The sequence below is a fragment of the Kryptolebias marmoratus genome, linkage group LG11, assembly GCF_001649575.2.
Source record: "Kryptolebias marmoratus isolate JLee-2015 linkage group LG11, ASM164957v2, whole genome shotgun sequence".
In the NCBI taxonomy this organism is placed as follows: domain Eukaryota; kingdom Metazoa; phylum Chordata; class Actinopteri; order Cyprinodontiformes; family Rivulidae; genus Kryptolebias; species Kryptolebias marmoratus.
The window spans coordinates 14,638,788-14,652,807 of record NC_051440.1 but is presented as its reverse complement, the minus strand read 5'-3'; the positions used below and the strand labels follow the sequence as shown (position 1 = coordinate 14,652,807).

The 14,020-nt window shown below is 39.9% G+C and overlaps 2 protein-coding genes across 3 annotated transcripts in view; one reads left to right on the top strand and one right to left on the bottom strand.

The window, feature by feature from the left end:
- Positions 1-1,044: 1,044 nt before the first annotated feature.
- On the top strand, positions 1,045-7,566 carry etfa (electron transfer flavoprotein subunit alpha). The gene is made up of 12 exons (XM_017405937.3): positions 1,045-1,202; positions 2,530-2,679; positions 3,585-3,666; positions 3,764-3,846; positions 3,984-4,083; positions 4,287-4,397; positions 4,499-4,600; positions 4,825-4,893; positions 4,988-5,070; positions 5,579-5,644; positions 6,015-6,095; positions 7,217-7,566. The coding sequence occupies exons 1-12, from the start codon at positions 1,164-1,166 to the stop codon at positions 7,250-7,252; spliced, it is 1,002 nt and encodes a 333-aa protein (XP_017261426.1). The 5' UTR covers positions 1,045-1,163; the 3' UTR covers positions 7,253-7,566.
- tmem266 (transmembrane protein 266) overlaps positions 7,428-14,020 on the bottom strand; it is a 26,707-nt gene continuing 20,114 nt past the window's right edge. For both annotated transcript variants that reach the window (XM_037978041.1, XM_017405936.3), the window contains 6 exons: positions 13,138-13,194; positions 12,907-13,045; positions 12,157-12,272; positions 11,587-11,782; positions 9,191-9,253; positions 7,428-9,098 (listed from right to left, as the gene is read on the bottom strand). In XM_037978041.1, the coding sequence (XP_037833969.1) occupies positions 8,461-9,098; positions 9,191-9,253; positions 11,587-11,782; positions 12,157-12,272; positions 12,907-13,045; positions 13,138-13,194 (1,209 nt within the window). In that variant the 3' untranslated portion in view covers positions 7,428-8,460. The remainder of the gene's footprint in view (positions 9,099-9,190; positions 9,254-11,586; positions 11,783-12,156; positions 12,273-12,906; positions 13,046-13,137; positions 13,195-14,020) is intronic.

Sequence of the window (14,020 nt, the reverse complement as noted above, 5' to 3'; positions counted from 1 at the left end):
AAGGGGTCTTTGGGCTGCACTTCGTCTGGCCCCTCACCTAGGACCTGTCTGCCTTGGGTGACCCTACTAGGGGCATGAAGCCCCTGACAGCATAGCTCCTAGGATCATTGGGACACTCAAACCCCTCCACCACGATAAGGTGGCAGCCCAGGGAGAGGCAAATCATTTTTTTTTTTCAAAATTTTTACCTAGCGGTTTCCAATAATTTAAAGTTATCAGGAACAAATTTAACAACAAAAAAGTATAAAATAAAATATTTTTAAAAGTGTGTACCTTTTTATAAGGATCCTGCATGCATTTAAAAAAAAAAACTTAATCTTAGCAAACCCTTCATTAAAATATTGAAAATCATGATTTGCATGTGAATTTGCAATTAAAATTAAAATAATCATTAATCAAGATGCAGCTCCAAAATGATCTCTGCAGAGTTATGCTTATGTTAATAATATTCAAATGTTACAAAACTTTTCTGTATAGAATATCTTTATGATCTCTTAAGCTGTGAATTTTGACTAAATTAGAACTGATATTTGTTGCACAAAACAAGCAGAAGCCATACTATGTATATTGATATTTCTATAGATAGAATATGTTTACTATATGTTCTTACATATATTATATAACAGAAGCACACTACAAAAATTAAAATAAAGACGTGTATTATAAAAGGTAAGAGACAAAATGCATTTAAAGTTTTTGGAAAACATTTATAAATTGCACAGCTGGAGACATAAAGCCTCCACAGATCGTGTCTGCATGACTTGTGGTTGTTATTTTTATTTTTATTCTGTTTGGGACAGATGACCCCTGTCTGTCCAGTGGTCCTTTAGTGTCCAAAGCTGCAGAGGACATAGTAAGTTTCCAGAGCGGAGATTTATTTCGTCTGAAGGAGGAGCTAAATCAAGTTTCATTCATAACAATAATAAATAATAAGATAATTTATGTTAAACCTATCATAAGGTTTAAGGCGGAACAGTTTATGAATACCAGCCTGAAGAAATTAGGGACAGAAACAACGAACCAGAAAATCTCGTTTTTTATCGCGAGATTTCGCAGGAAAACGTCAGGCCTAAGTCATTGCCTTTAGCATAGATTGGAGTCCCCTTCTTCTTCGCTCGTTTTCTGTCCTCTGCGACACGAAGAAGAAACGTCCAGGGTCAAATATGAACAGAGTATTAAACAGAACCAGCCTGAAGAATCTGGTATGTGCGCGGCTCTGCCAAAACAGACTCTTTATTAATTGTTTGTCGCTGTTAAAAACCCAGTTCCTGCAGCTGATGCTAACTGGTTAGCTCGTCCAGTCAGTGTTAATTAGCAGTGCTGCTAATAAATTATCGCCCTGTGCATTGTTGTCTTAACCTAAAATGAGCCTATATGTGTGTGTTAGATGCTAACAGCCTAAATGTGAGTTTTTTTTTTAATGTCACTAAATGTTATTTGGTGTTAGCTAGCTAGCGTGGCTGCTAAAACCTCACGTGAGTTACGAAACCTTGATAACAAAAACCTTTCGTAATTCGTCATTTGGTGACTTTGATTTGGGTTTTATGTCGTTAATGTATTTTCCAGAATTAATTTACTTGTTTGTCGTTGCAAATCAGATTTTATGTTAAAAAAAAGGTTAAACAGATATCAAAATCGATTATAAACTTGAACACATAGAGCTGATATAATGGTTTGAAACATGTCAGGGTTGGATTAAAACGGGCTTTTACAAGTGCTTTTATTAATGTAAATATTCAGTAAATCTTGACATTATTTTAATCTTTTTTTATGGAAATCAACATAACCTCAACAAGCAAGAGCAATCAGTTTATTTCTATTTGTTAGTTTTGTTTTTAAATTTGTCCAAAGCTACACATTTCCTCTGTATTTTTTTTAGTTAAGTGTTTCTATAAACTTCTATAAAATGCATTTTTTTTTATCGTCAAGTAAAAGTTAAAATTAATAGCTTTCAGTCATGACATTACCTCTGATTTGACTGCCTAAAAGAGGTTTAAATATACATTTGCTGCTTTATGTTTTCTCTGCTTGACTTTATCTGACTGACCTTTACCTGGTGGTGTTACATCCATCGTGCCCAGATGGAGCTGGTATTATCCTGTTTTACTTTGACACAGCTGGATGCAGCTACTCCAGAGGTTTTGCACGTGCACTTTCCCCACACTCGGCTGCGAGGTCTTGAATGCAGCAGATTCTGTCGCTGTTTACAATTTGCATGCATTAATGAGGCACTACAAATAATTCTGCAGGGCACTGCAGCGTGGCAGCTCAAGATTTGACTATTTAATACTTCCTGAAGCTCATAGTCCAGGAGGAATCAAACTGGTTGTTGATTCTGTTGGCATATATATAGAAATGTAAAAAAATAGTTTGTTCAGACTTAATTTTGTTTAAAAAAAAAGAGAGTAAATGGTTGCAAAACGTACAGTATCTCTTGATGTAAACCAAAGCTGCTGCTGCTGCACTGAAACACTCGGGTTTTCCCTGCTGATATGCAGCTTGAACTGACTCAGGTGTGTTGTCCGACAGACCGGTTTCATCCAGAGATTTCAGAGCACCTTGGTCGTCGCAGAACACAACAATGACAAGCTGACCCCCATTACTCTCAATGCCATCACTGCTGCCAGTAAACTGGGGGGAGATGTGTCCTGTCTGGTCGCTGGGACGAACTGTGCAAAGGTAGGGAAAAACCTTTGAGTTGTTTTTCTTGTTGTTGTTGTTTGTTGGGCAAATACATTTTCAGTCAGCACACACTGTAGAGTATAGACTTGTTAGGAGGGTATTTTTAACACACACAGACCTGAAGAGAAGGCCTGTTTTGCAAAGGATCAGTTGTTGAGGGGAAAATTATTTGAGGTTCGGTTCTGAGTTTATATTTCTTCCTGGGGTGTTATCACCATGGCAACTTGTAACTAAAACTTAAGCTGCTCCAAAGCAAATTATGTTTATTTATTTGTTTAAGTTTTAGAATTAATCCTATGGATTTCTTCAATAAAATCAGCACTCATCAATAAGAGTTTTGTATTCTCATACAGCATTTGAGCTCTGCGTATGTTTTATTAACCAAACTGCTTAAAATTATATGTCTACATTTATGTTTGTTTGCATCCTTCTTATAAAACTTCAAAAAAACTCATGAAAATCATCGAGATGTATCAAACATCTTTACTCAGCATTTCAGATGATTGATGCACTAACCCAACAGTCTGGTGTGAATGTTTTTTTTCTTCGTATGTTTCTCAGAGAAGTTAAAATAAGTGTTGCATCTGACAGAACGAGTCTGAAAAATTGTCTATACCTTTGTAACTTATGAATTAAATGAAACACTCAGTTGTGAACTGCTGAGTCTTTTCAGGCTTTAATTTAAGTGAGACTCAATAGTAATGATGAGCATTTTCATTTATCCATTCAAATGGATATTTATGTCAGTTACATGAATGCACACACGTCTGATTTACTGAGCTGATAAGCCACTGAGCAGAGTCTTGACTGTTACGGTTAATCAAGGCAGATAATCAGAAAGCAATATCTTGACTCTGCTTCGGATTGAAGGCCTCTAAATCTAGATACTTCCTGTTTTTCAGGTTGTGGAGCAGATCAGCAAAGTACAGGGAGTGAAGAAGATTCTGGTGGCCCAGCACGAGTCTTACAAAGGCGGCTTGCCAGGTAACTGCACGTCTCATCACTGTTGAGTTGCCGGGACATCTCGTTTCTCCAAAGGTTAGTCTTTGTTGAATTTGTTTTTGTTTTCTGACGTTCTCAGAGGAGCTGACCCCACTCATCCTGGAAACACAAAAGCAGTTCAGCTTCACTCATATCTGTGCCGGTGCATCTGCCTTTGGAAAAGTAAGCCATGGTTCACAGAGCTTAATTACTAAGCTGTTGTTGTATTCAAATCAATGGACGCTTTGGATTTTATCTTGTCATTTTGTTGCATCCTCTGTCGGCCATCTTTACTCAAATATCGACTCTTATTTTTGTAGAACCTACTTCCCAGAGTTGCTGCCAAGTTGGACGTTGCCCCAGTTTCAGATATTATTGAAATTAAATCTCCAGATACTTTTGTCAGGACCATCTATGCAGGTATGGCACATTTAAAGCATTATAATGTGTATTATTATTATTATTATTATTATTTAAAGCATATTTCTTCACCGGCAGCTTTGTTTTTAAGTATTTTTGGTAATAATTAGACTTTGGCGCAGTCTTAGGAGAAACTGTAACTTTTGATTCAGTTTTCCTGGTGTTCGATCAGTTCTGATGCTGAACATCCTTGAACCGAACAGGAAATGCCCTCAGCACCGTGAAATGTAACGAGCCAGTCAAGGTCTTCAGCGTCAGAGGGACGGCGTTTGAGGCAGCCCCAACAGAAGGAGGAAGTGCTGCATCAGAAGACGGTAACACAGATCTGTCCTGCTCCGCTTTAAGCTCATGCAGCTGAAAATGGTTGAATTATGCAAGTCGTTTTGCTTCCTAATGCGATTCGTCTGCCTTGCAGTGGCTCCCGCTGCTCCCGCTGGAATCTCTGAGTGGCTGGAACAGAATTTGACGAAGAGCGACCGTCCAGAGCTGACGAGTGCCAAGGTTGTGGTGTCTGGAGGTATGAACCCACTGCCAGTCCTTGTCAGGACCACAGGAGGAAACTCAAATTATCCCTGTGGGTTGCTGAAAGATAAACTCTGAGAAATCACTTGTGCATAGTAGACCCTTGTGGGTTTTTCATCAAAACACTGCTGAGGGTTTGGGCTGTATAGCTCCTGTACAAACTATGATCTGTTATATAAAGAGTAGGTTAATTGTGTTTTTCTTTGTGTTTTGTTTTAGGAAGAGGCTTGAAGAGTGGGGAAAACTTTAAGCTGCTTTATGACCTTGCAGACAAACTTAATGCTGCTGGTACTGCCTGGACATTTGTGTAACTTGTTGTGTTTATGGTTGCTTTTGTATTTGTTGGTACATAAATTGTATTTGTTTTGTTTTTTCCCCGCAGTTGGCGCATCCAGAGCTGCAGTGGATGCTGGTTTTGTCCCTAATGACATGCAGGTTGGACAGACTGGCAAGATCGTAGCACCGGTATGATGATCCTTTCCTGAACTGAACATCCAGATTAACCTCATTATCTGCAGCAAATACAAAACAAACTGATTTAAGATGAGTTGCGAAGTTGAAACTGCACGTTTGCCTGTTAGCCTTCATGCTACATTTCAGTATAATCCCAGTGGCTGATCCTTTTAAAGAGGTTAACGTGCCATTATGTGATTTAGCTGGGATACTCCAGCTGTGATTATCCACACATTAGATCTTGCGAAAAGTACACGATGGCACTTTTAGTGCCCTAAATGATTTAGCCGATCCATTAAGGCAGAATGCAGTGGATGTCTGCCCAAAGCCTCAGAGCGGGCCACATATTCATTTTCTTCATTTTATGAAAAACTCTGTTCACAGATTTTGTAGTTTACTTCCCTAAAATATCAGCTGGAAGATTATTTTTCTATTAAATGTTCTTATCAGGATGCATTAAGCTGTGAAATGGTTTTAAGGGTGTTTAATCATGAGTAACCCTTTGGTTTACTCTCTGTAGGAGTTGTACATTGCAGTTGGTATCTCTGGAGCTATCCAACACCTGGCTGGAATGAAAGATAGTAAGGTAAAGTCACTGGAGAAACTTATGGATGGTCTTATTTATTTAAACATTCTTTTCTGCTTTACTATGCATTTAGTTTTACTGTTTTTACCCAGTCAGGTTGGTCAGTGAGGCTGAAGTTACATCAGTGTGCATAACACACAATAAGCTGAAAGGGGCTAATTTACAAACTTAAAGCCATGAGCTCTTCCTATAATGTTTGGGTGTGTTTTTTTTACAAGCTTTATAAATGTAATTTAAGTTTGCAAACATCATCTGAAAGTGCTAAGAAATACTTCTTTTCTGTTTTTTTTTTTTTTTAAATATAAAAACAAAGATTCATTTCCTGTCCTTTTTAGGTGTTTTAAAATGTTGTGTGCCTTTTATTATTTAGACTATTGTTGCCATCAACAAAGACCCAGAGGCTCCCATTTTCCAGGTGGCTGACTACGGGCTGGTAGCTGATCTTTTCAAGGTAAGTGTCTGGGATTGAGGTTGCTAAAATCTCATATAGAGGCGGTGACAAAGCAGCTCCGGGACTCACTTTATATGTTTTGTAAGCTCTTAGTTCTGAGTGACAGTAAGAATATAACATTTGTTTCTTCACTTATAAATTTTGCACGACGCCTTATTCCACCTAATGGAAATGTGCAGCTGCTGAATTATTAAGCTCTTGAATTAATCTAAGGAGGGCTCTGGCCACAGCTTGCCGCTAAGAGAAGAACACATTAGCATCTCGGAGGATATAAAAACTGATCCAGGGCAAGATAAAAGCTGGCCTCAGTTTTGCTCTTAGCCTCTACTTGCCAGGCCTCTTATACGCTCAGTTGCGTTCTTGTGTCAAGTTGGTACTTGGGGATATTGAGCCAGGCGTGTTGGCATGACTAACAGTGGAGTCCAGTGCCGCCTGTGAAAGGCTAGGAGGTTATATTTTCATGCGCGTCCTGTCGGTCATATTTTATTTAGCCGCTCGGTGGTGCCTGAGCAGCCCAGGTGTCCTGACAAACTCTGTAGGAGTGATTAGTAATAAGCCGCCGGCGGCAGAGTTGTGACCTGCTGGGTGAGATCGGCTTACATGTGATCACTCCTCAGATAACTGATTAAAATGAATGGGCTTTCTACTTTTTCCCACTTGGACAACCGATACCCTGCACTGACACGGGCAGCGGCCGAGGATTCCTGTCAGAAGTGGCTGGAGTCAGCGGCGGAGGCATTTCAATCATTTTGCACGTCACAAAGGACTTTTGAATCCGTCTCCTCTGAAAAGACCCAACCTTTTATTACTCACACGAACCACCCATCACTGTTGAATCTTCAAATGCCTTTTAACTTTTTAAAAACTGAAATATACCTACAGATAGCAGTACTGTACTGTTGAAAAATCCTTGTACTCACACGATTAGGCTGTCTTTACATAATGAACTCTTTGTATCTCAGATTTATGCCCCTCCAAAAAACCTTCTGAAGTTAACTTGATCAGTATTTATTAAACAGTTTGTTCTATCCTGGCGAATAATGACCCATACGTGCTGCGACTGGTCTGCAAATAATGTCACCATGGTGGTAAAATACTTCATTACTCCGTTTTCTCTGAAGGCCGTACCTGAGATGACAGAAGCACTGAGCAAGTGAGACGAAGCAAACCACCGTCGATGCTTCATCGCACAGCTGGAACCTGCAGCTGGAATAACAGAGCGACCACGAGGAAACAGCTGAAGCTGTGTGCTCAACACCCCCAAATGCCAGTTTGTATTTGTACTCTGCAAATATGAAATGACTTAAGTTGGACTGTTTTTTCCTTTCAGTAGTACATGTTGTAATTTCTATTTAATAATCTGGTACAGTAAATAAATCTTTGAGTGCCTAACTGATGTAACTCGAATACGTACAGTACTTGGAGGAGCTTTTGAACAGTAAAGCATTAAATTGAGGACTTTAAACTTGTATAAATTTGTCACGTTTTTCTTTTTTTTTTTATTGGGTTCATTTTGCAGCGCTGCTCTTCAGCGATCAGAGACGGTGCCAGTGGACGCTTCAATAAACAGTTTGTAACGCGGTTGCAGACTTTAAAGGTTCATGCTAGAATTTTATTTTCAGCAGTAAATATCTCTCCGCCTCTGGATTTAACCAGACTTATTCTTACATTCCTAATGCAGCTTTTAAACACTGAGAACATTTTAGTTTTGACCTGAAATCGTAACAAATTTGCAGGGAAGTTTTTAAATTAAATTTAGTCCATGGGGGGTTGTGATTAAGCAGATTTTTTTTTCCTCCCCCTCAGCTTTCAGTCATGGCACAAAAAATAAAAAAAAAAATCTTCAGTGCTCAAAATTCACTCCCCCCTCCCCCACTCAGACTTGAGATAAAAATGTTAGCAATTATGTAGAAAGTCAAAGAATACAAGTTGAAATGAATTCAATGTACCCTGAAGCGGTCCATCAAAGAGGACTTTTTGTTTCTTGTTGCTGTGGATTTTAGTGGTTGCAGCGACAGGTTAGTCCAGGCTTGTTTTCCGGTGAGGTGATGATAAATTGGAGAGCTTCACCAACGACCTGAAGCCCTCAGCACCGTTGTCTTTTTCCTCAATCTATTTTCTAGAAAACAACAAGGTATGAAAAGCCAGATTTTCTGCCCAGGCCATTAGAAAACGTCAGGCTCGGCCCCAGGTTGCTGGTTTGTTTTTAGGAAAAAGTATGAAAGTGTTTTTTGTGAGTGTCAATTCCTGAAAGGTGACACCTGATGAGACAACTCTCAATCTTTCCTCAGTCTGAGCAAGACAACCAAAGTAGTAGATTTCCAATATTTTTGCATCTGAGCTGGACAGCAGGTCCTGTGGAGACCTATGTCTCCGACAGGCGGTTGACCGAAGTCTCCACTGGCCCCATCATCCTGTACTTCTCCTCGAGGAGAGCCTCGTTACCCTGCAGATGGATGACAGTCTTCGCGTGAAGCCCGACCCTGCTCTCCTGGTTCCTCTTGTTGTAAATGTTCAGCCTGCGTTCCAGTTCTGGACTGTTCTTCGTGGAGCCCGTTGGACTGGGAGGCTTGAGGTTGACGGGGTCCAAACCCTTCTGGGCGAGACACGAGTCCTCTGAGAGGGACGAGAGCAGCTCCTGCACCACGGCGCTGGGACTCCCTCGCGGCTGAGTGCCCAAAGCCAGGGGGCTGCTGTAGGGCGGGGGGTAGCAGCGCTGGTCGCTGTAGTCCGTGGACGTGGAGGCCTCGCGCACGGTGGAGCTGCAGTCCACGCTGGAGCCCAGCGTGTGGCTGCTGATGCTGTGCTGGCGGGCGCTGAAGCTGCTGCGGGACACCGTGGTTGTGGACGCGTCGCTGACTGAGCTGCCGGTGCGCTGGAGACGGCTGGACGGCGCCGCGTCTGCGCTCACCAAGGTGGAGGGAAGCTGGCTGGGGTTGTTGGGCAGATGCACGTCTATGGCTGCTGTGGTGATGACACGGGCTGGGTCGGGGATCCCCATGTCTGCAACACCAAACATACGAGAGGTTGAAATAAAGTGGTCCTGCATGTACAGTAAGCTGCAGACACTGAATCAGGGGCTAGCTGACGCTCACCGCTGCTTGGCTCACTGTAGTACTGACTGATGTAGTTATTCATGTCGTCTTGGCCGTGATGATCTGAGAAGATAAAAAGTGCAGGTCACAGTAATTGTAAAGTGAAATCTGAACTGTTCAAGGTTACTACGGCACGCCGCCCGTGTCTGTACGTGCTCTTTTGTCTGTCTGGTAAAGGATCTCCTGAACTAATGGACAAATTTTTAATGAAACTTTCCTAAAATAATGACTGTGTGTACGTCTACAACTGATTAACTTCTGGAATCAGCCAATTTTACACACACTGAACTAAACTCTGGTGCGGTAGAAGCTGAGAGTCATACCCAACACGTGCTTTGAGCACTAACACATTCTGCACAAGATCCCGCAGAACGTTTTATTTAAAGGTTTGACCAAAATGGCTACAACTCCATCAATTCTCTGGCACGCTAGGCCTTTAATTTAAATATGAAATATCTAAAATAAGTTGTTGCATCAACTCCTCTTCAGCATTTTAAAACATCCCCACTGAATAAATTATTGCCTCACAATTATGTGGTCCCTCTGTAAGAACCAATAAAACAGCTGAAAATGTGCCTTCAAGTTCTAAACCTGAACAAATCCTTAGAATGCTTTTACAGCTCTGTACTATAGCCATTTTTATATGGATTTGGAAAGATAAATAATAGTTAATAATGAATAACAGGTTGAATATTTTATTTTTTAGCTGATAATTCTAAATGTCGAACAAAAATCAAAGCAAACTCTTTTATTACACAAGGATACAGCATTTAATAGATCAATAGTTACCGCTTTTAGAATATTTTTGATATACTAATATAATAATTGACAATTTATGCGCATTACCTGAATCAATACGGAGTCTCGGTGTGCTTCAGAATACTAAATCAGAGGAAGCGTTTGTCTACAGGACCCCGACTACGCTGCACATTGATTTATGTTTGGGTTTCACATTTTCATTTTTTTTTTTTTTTTTTTTTTTACGAGCGTCTCCTCCTTGTTTGGTCTCAACTGTGACAGGGACCATCTCCCGCGTGATCAATACCACATGAGTGTATGAGATTCGGGCCCGGTTAAAAAGCGGTCTGTTTACAAACACGGAGGCCGAGCTGCGCGGCGGGTCGAGCTGTGATTTATAGCTTTGATAAAGAAAATGCTCCTGTGTTTTGAGCCCTGACATCACCTGTAAAAGACGGCGCTCTGTTGCTCCCAAGCCGTCTAAGTTATGAGCTGTCACCATGTGAGAGCTTTACGGTCCAGGCTGTGACTCACTGTGTGAGGCGAAGTGCAGGCGTGGCGCCAGAATGTTGATGAGGAAGGTAAGACGGATGATTCTGAGGACACCAACGCTGTGTCACACGTTGATAAACACTCCTACTGTGGAGCATGGACAACCAAGAAGTCGTGCTTGATTTTCTACAGATTTGTTCTGTTTGTAGCTCTTTGTTTGTAACTGAAAGATCAGCTGATCATTAAAAAACATACATAGAATAAATCTATAAGTAGGCTTTTTTTAAATGGGTATAATATGCAGAAAGATAGAGCCACACTTAGCCTTACTTCCTTATATTTAAAAAGTTCTACATCTTAATTCATGGAGTTGTTTAGTTCTAGTTTATAACCAATTTTAAAAAGGTGGCTTATATTAGAGTTTGAAGTTTCAAAATAATATTATAGTTCTTGTAGCATCCTCCTTTCTTCATTTATATGTTCAAAAGCAACAACATTTATGCATTTAAAGGGGTTTCTTACAGTGAAAAGTGCGCAATAAGAGGGATCTATATGTGAAAATTAGCTACGCTTAGGAAACCGGCTTAAGAAATTAAGAAATTATATTATCTTAATCATTAAAAAATGATTTTTTAAAATCTATTCTGTTAAACAACTTTTTGTTCTACATCAGTCTGTGTTGATACAGGGTTTAGCTCCTTTTTTAAACTAATTTTTTAAAGTATTTCTTTAAAACGCAAAACGATACATTTTCAACCTGGAGCAGGCAGCTTTCCACAACCTAGTTTCAGTCTGATTAAACAACCTGAGTGGTTAGACTGCACAAAAGGTTAAAGTAGGAGAAAATATGTCAATTTTATTTTACAAAAAACAAAAATCTTTAACTGTGTTTTGTTACTGATTCTCACAGCCCTTTTAAGAGCTTAGAGGAAATGTTACAGCTTTTAGTTGGAGTAGAAGAAAACCTGAGCACAAAGAAAATATTGCTTCTAAATGAAAAATACCCTCTTGAATAAAGACATATCTAACTTGCATACATTGTATACCTCTATTAGTATGTAGGTGTAGGAAGGATTTCTCACTCAAAGCACAGCTTGAGCTCCTTCTCTGGCCTACAGGAGTCTTTCACAGCCTGCAGTAAAACCCAGCCGGGTGTAGACAGTTACCTGCTGGACCTCCAGGACCCTCTCGGACTTTGGCAGCTCTGTGATGCTCGGAGGCCCCAGGGGCGAGTCCGTCCACCTCCTGAAAACTGCTGCTCTGTTTTCCCCACATGTGGTGAATCTGCATGGCTGCTTCTCGCTCTGCTACCAGGTCCAGATCCTGCTGGGCCAGGTGGGCCCTCAGCTGTCTGATTTCAAACTAAACGGGACAAACAAAAAGGAAATGAAGGGGGAGGAAACACTTTCCTTCGAAGCAATTAGTTTTATGATACAATCAACTTTTTACTGTATGTAATGTCTAAACAAATATCACTTCTCTTCATTTACGTTACTTTAGTATTAAACTATTCCAGTTTTTCTCCTCTTTTGTGTAAACAAACAGGAATTGTTGGCTGCAGTAAGATGTTTAAACTCTTTAAAATGTGAATTAAACAGAATAATACAACTATGTTATCTTTTTGACTGGACGTTTATTAATTTTTCTTTCATGACACTTTGCTGCCCTCTGCTGGTCACATGCAGCTATAAACTAATATGAGAGCTGTTAAAAAAAAAAAAAGGTGAAGGACATACTGCTTGTTCCTGGCAGATCTGGGTAAGACGATCAAGGTGTTCCTCCCTCACCGCCTTGGCCTTCTCATACTGCTGGATCTCCAGCTCCATTTCCACCTTCACCTGCAGAACATAGGCTACAAAACCAGACTTGTTCTGCTCAGATTTCCTGAAAGAGGAACAACTTATCCTGAAGCTATCAACTCAGATTTTAGCAAAACACCAAATGTATTTAACCAAGTGTTTAGCTTGGATACTGCTGTAAAAACACAAAGAAAGCCCTGTGAAACTAAGTTTAAGAAGATTTTGTTAAAATTCAAGACAACTTGCATTTGTTTACAGACAGAGCTGCTACTAAAATAGTTCAAGTTACAAAGGAAGCTTTTACCAAATAGGCTGTGGTACAATTGCATTGGATTTTATTACATTTCTTAAAATATTATGAGCAATTCATGTAGAAAATGTTCAAACTTTGCACACGTACACAATAATCATTCTTTTGGACACATCCTGTAATACACTACAAAGCCACACGAGGGAGCTACATAGCATCTCCACATACTGAGATTATCCTGTTCTTTAAAGATCAAATTATTTGGCTTTAGCAGCTTTTTATGAGCACTGCAAGCTTTTTTACAGCACTGCATAAATCGACAGATGATATCGCATATTGTAAACAAGTAAAAGAAAACAGAAAAAATGATCTTACAGTAAAAAAACAACAACAAACAAACAAGAACATGTGGGGGACATCAGCCCATCTTGGCTCACCATCAATAATCCTCTTGACCCTCCATATGCGCAAAGTGATGATGAGACCGATTGCATCCCAGGGGCTGCTGGGGCCGTTGGCCACGGTGGAGGCCACCATGGGGGCCAGAGAGAGTACAATGACAGCTCCGTCAAATACCTGAGAAAAAAAATAAAACAAACAAGCAGCTGTTAAGTTACAACACTGAGCTAGTGACACTGCAGTTCACCGTTTGGGACCGACGAGCTTACCTCTACTTTGTTCTCTATGTAATCCCATATTCCTAACACCACGATCCTGAACACGGTCTAAGATCAGAGGGGAAAGAGGTGCGAAAAGAAAAGGAGAGGAGGGTGAAATGGAAGAAAACGAGGACAGATTAAAGATTATTTGTTTCTGCAAGTAATCTAATAATCAAGCTGGTTGTCCCAGTAAAATGTCCATGCAATTATGTCTGTTATTTGTCCTTTCATTTTTCCAAGTAAGTTTATCAGTGACATGTTTACACACACACACACACGCACTGAGCAGTACATTAAGATTTTGAACCAAAAACGGTGATCACAGCATTTCATTTCTGCTGTCATTTAAGGACGACAGGAACCAGAAAAGCAAGTCTTCATTACAGTCATTTCAATTTGTCAGTGGTATTTATGGTCATGGGAAAATAGTCCATTTTGTGTCAACGTTTATGTACGTTTATGCAGCTTTGACTTTATGCTTATGCATTTTTTTTTGTTTAAATCTCTATTATGAACCCATTAGTGCAAACTGCCATAATATGCCATCATAGTTCTAACTGGTGCAGCAAGATTTAAAAACAAGCGTTGGATTGTCAAATAACATGAAATAAAAAATTCCACCATCATCATCATAAGCCAGTGCAACACATTTAGGAGTTGAATAAATGTCGGCATTTTAATTCTCAAATTTTATCTCAAACAATGTTTATTCGGGGATACATTTCCACTGAATCAGTCAAATCCATCAAATTTTCCTATAGCCTGAGGATCGTCCCATACAACCAGGACTTTTTAAATTAACCCCCAGAATTTTTAGCATATGAAAAAGCTGAAAAACACACTTGGAAATTTGGATTCACTCGTAAACCTTACTCCTTGTTGCACACCATAA

Coding starts and splice junctions, on each gene's coding strand:
- etfa (XM_017405937.3), top strand. CDS start 1,164: ATGAACAGAGTATTAAACAGAACCAGCCTGAAGAATCTG. Junction 1,203..2,529: donor GAACCAGCCTGAAGAATCTG/GTATGTGCGCGG, acceptor GTTGTCCGACAG/ACCGGTTTCATCCAGAGATT. Junction 4,894..4,987: donor AGACAAACTTAATGCTGCTG/GTACTGCCTGGA, acceptor TTTTCCCCGCAG/TTGGCGCATCCAGAGCTGCA.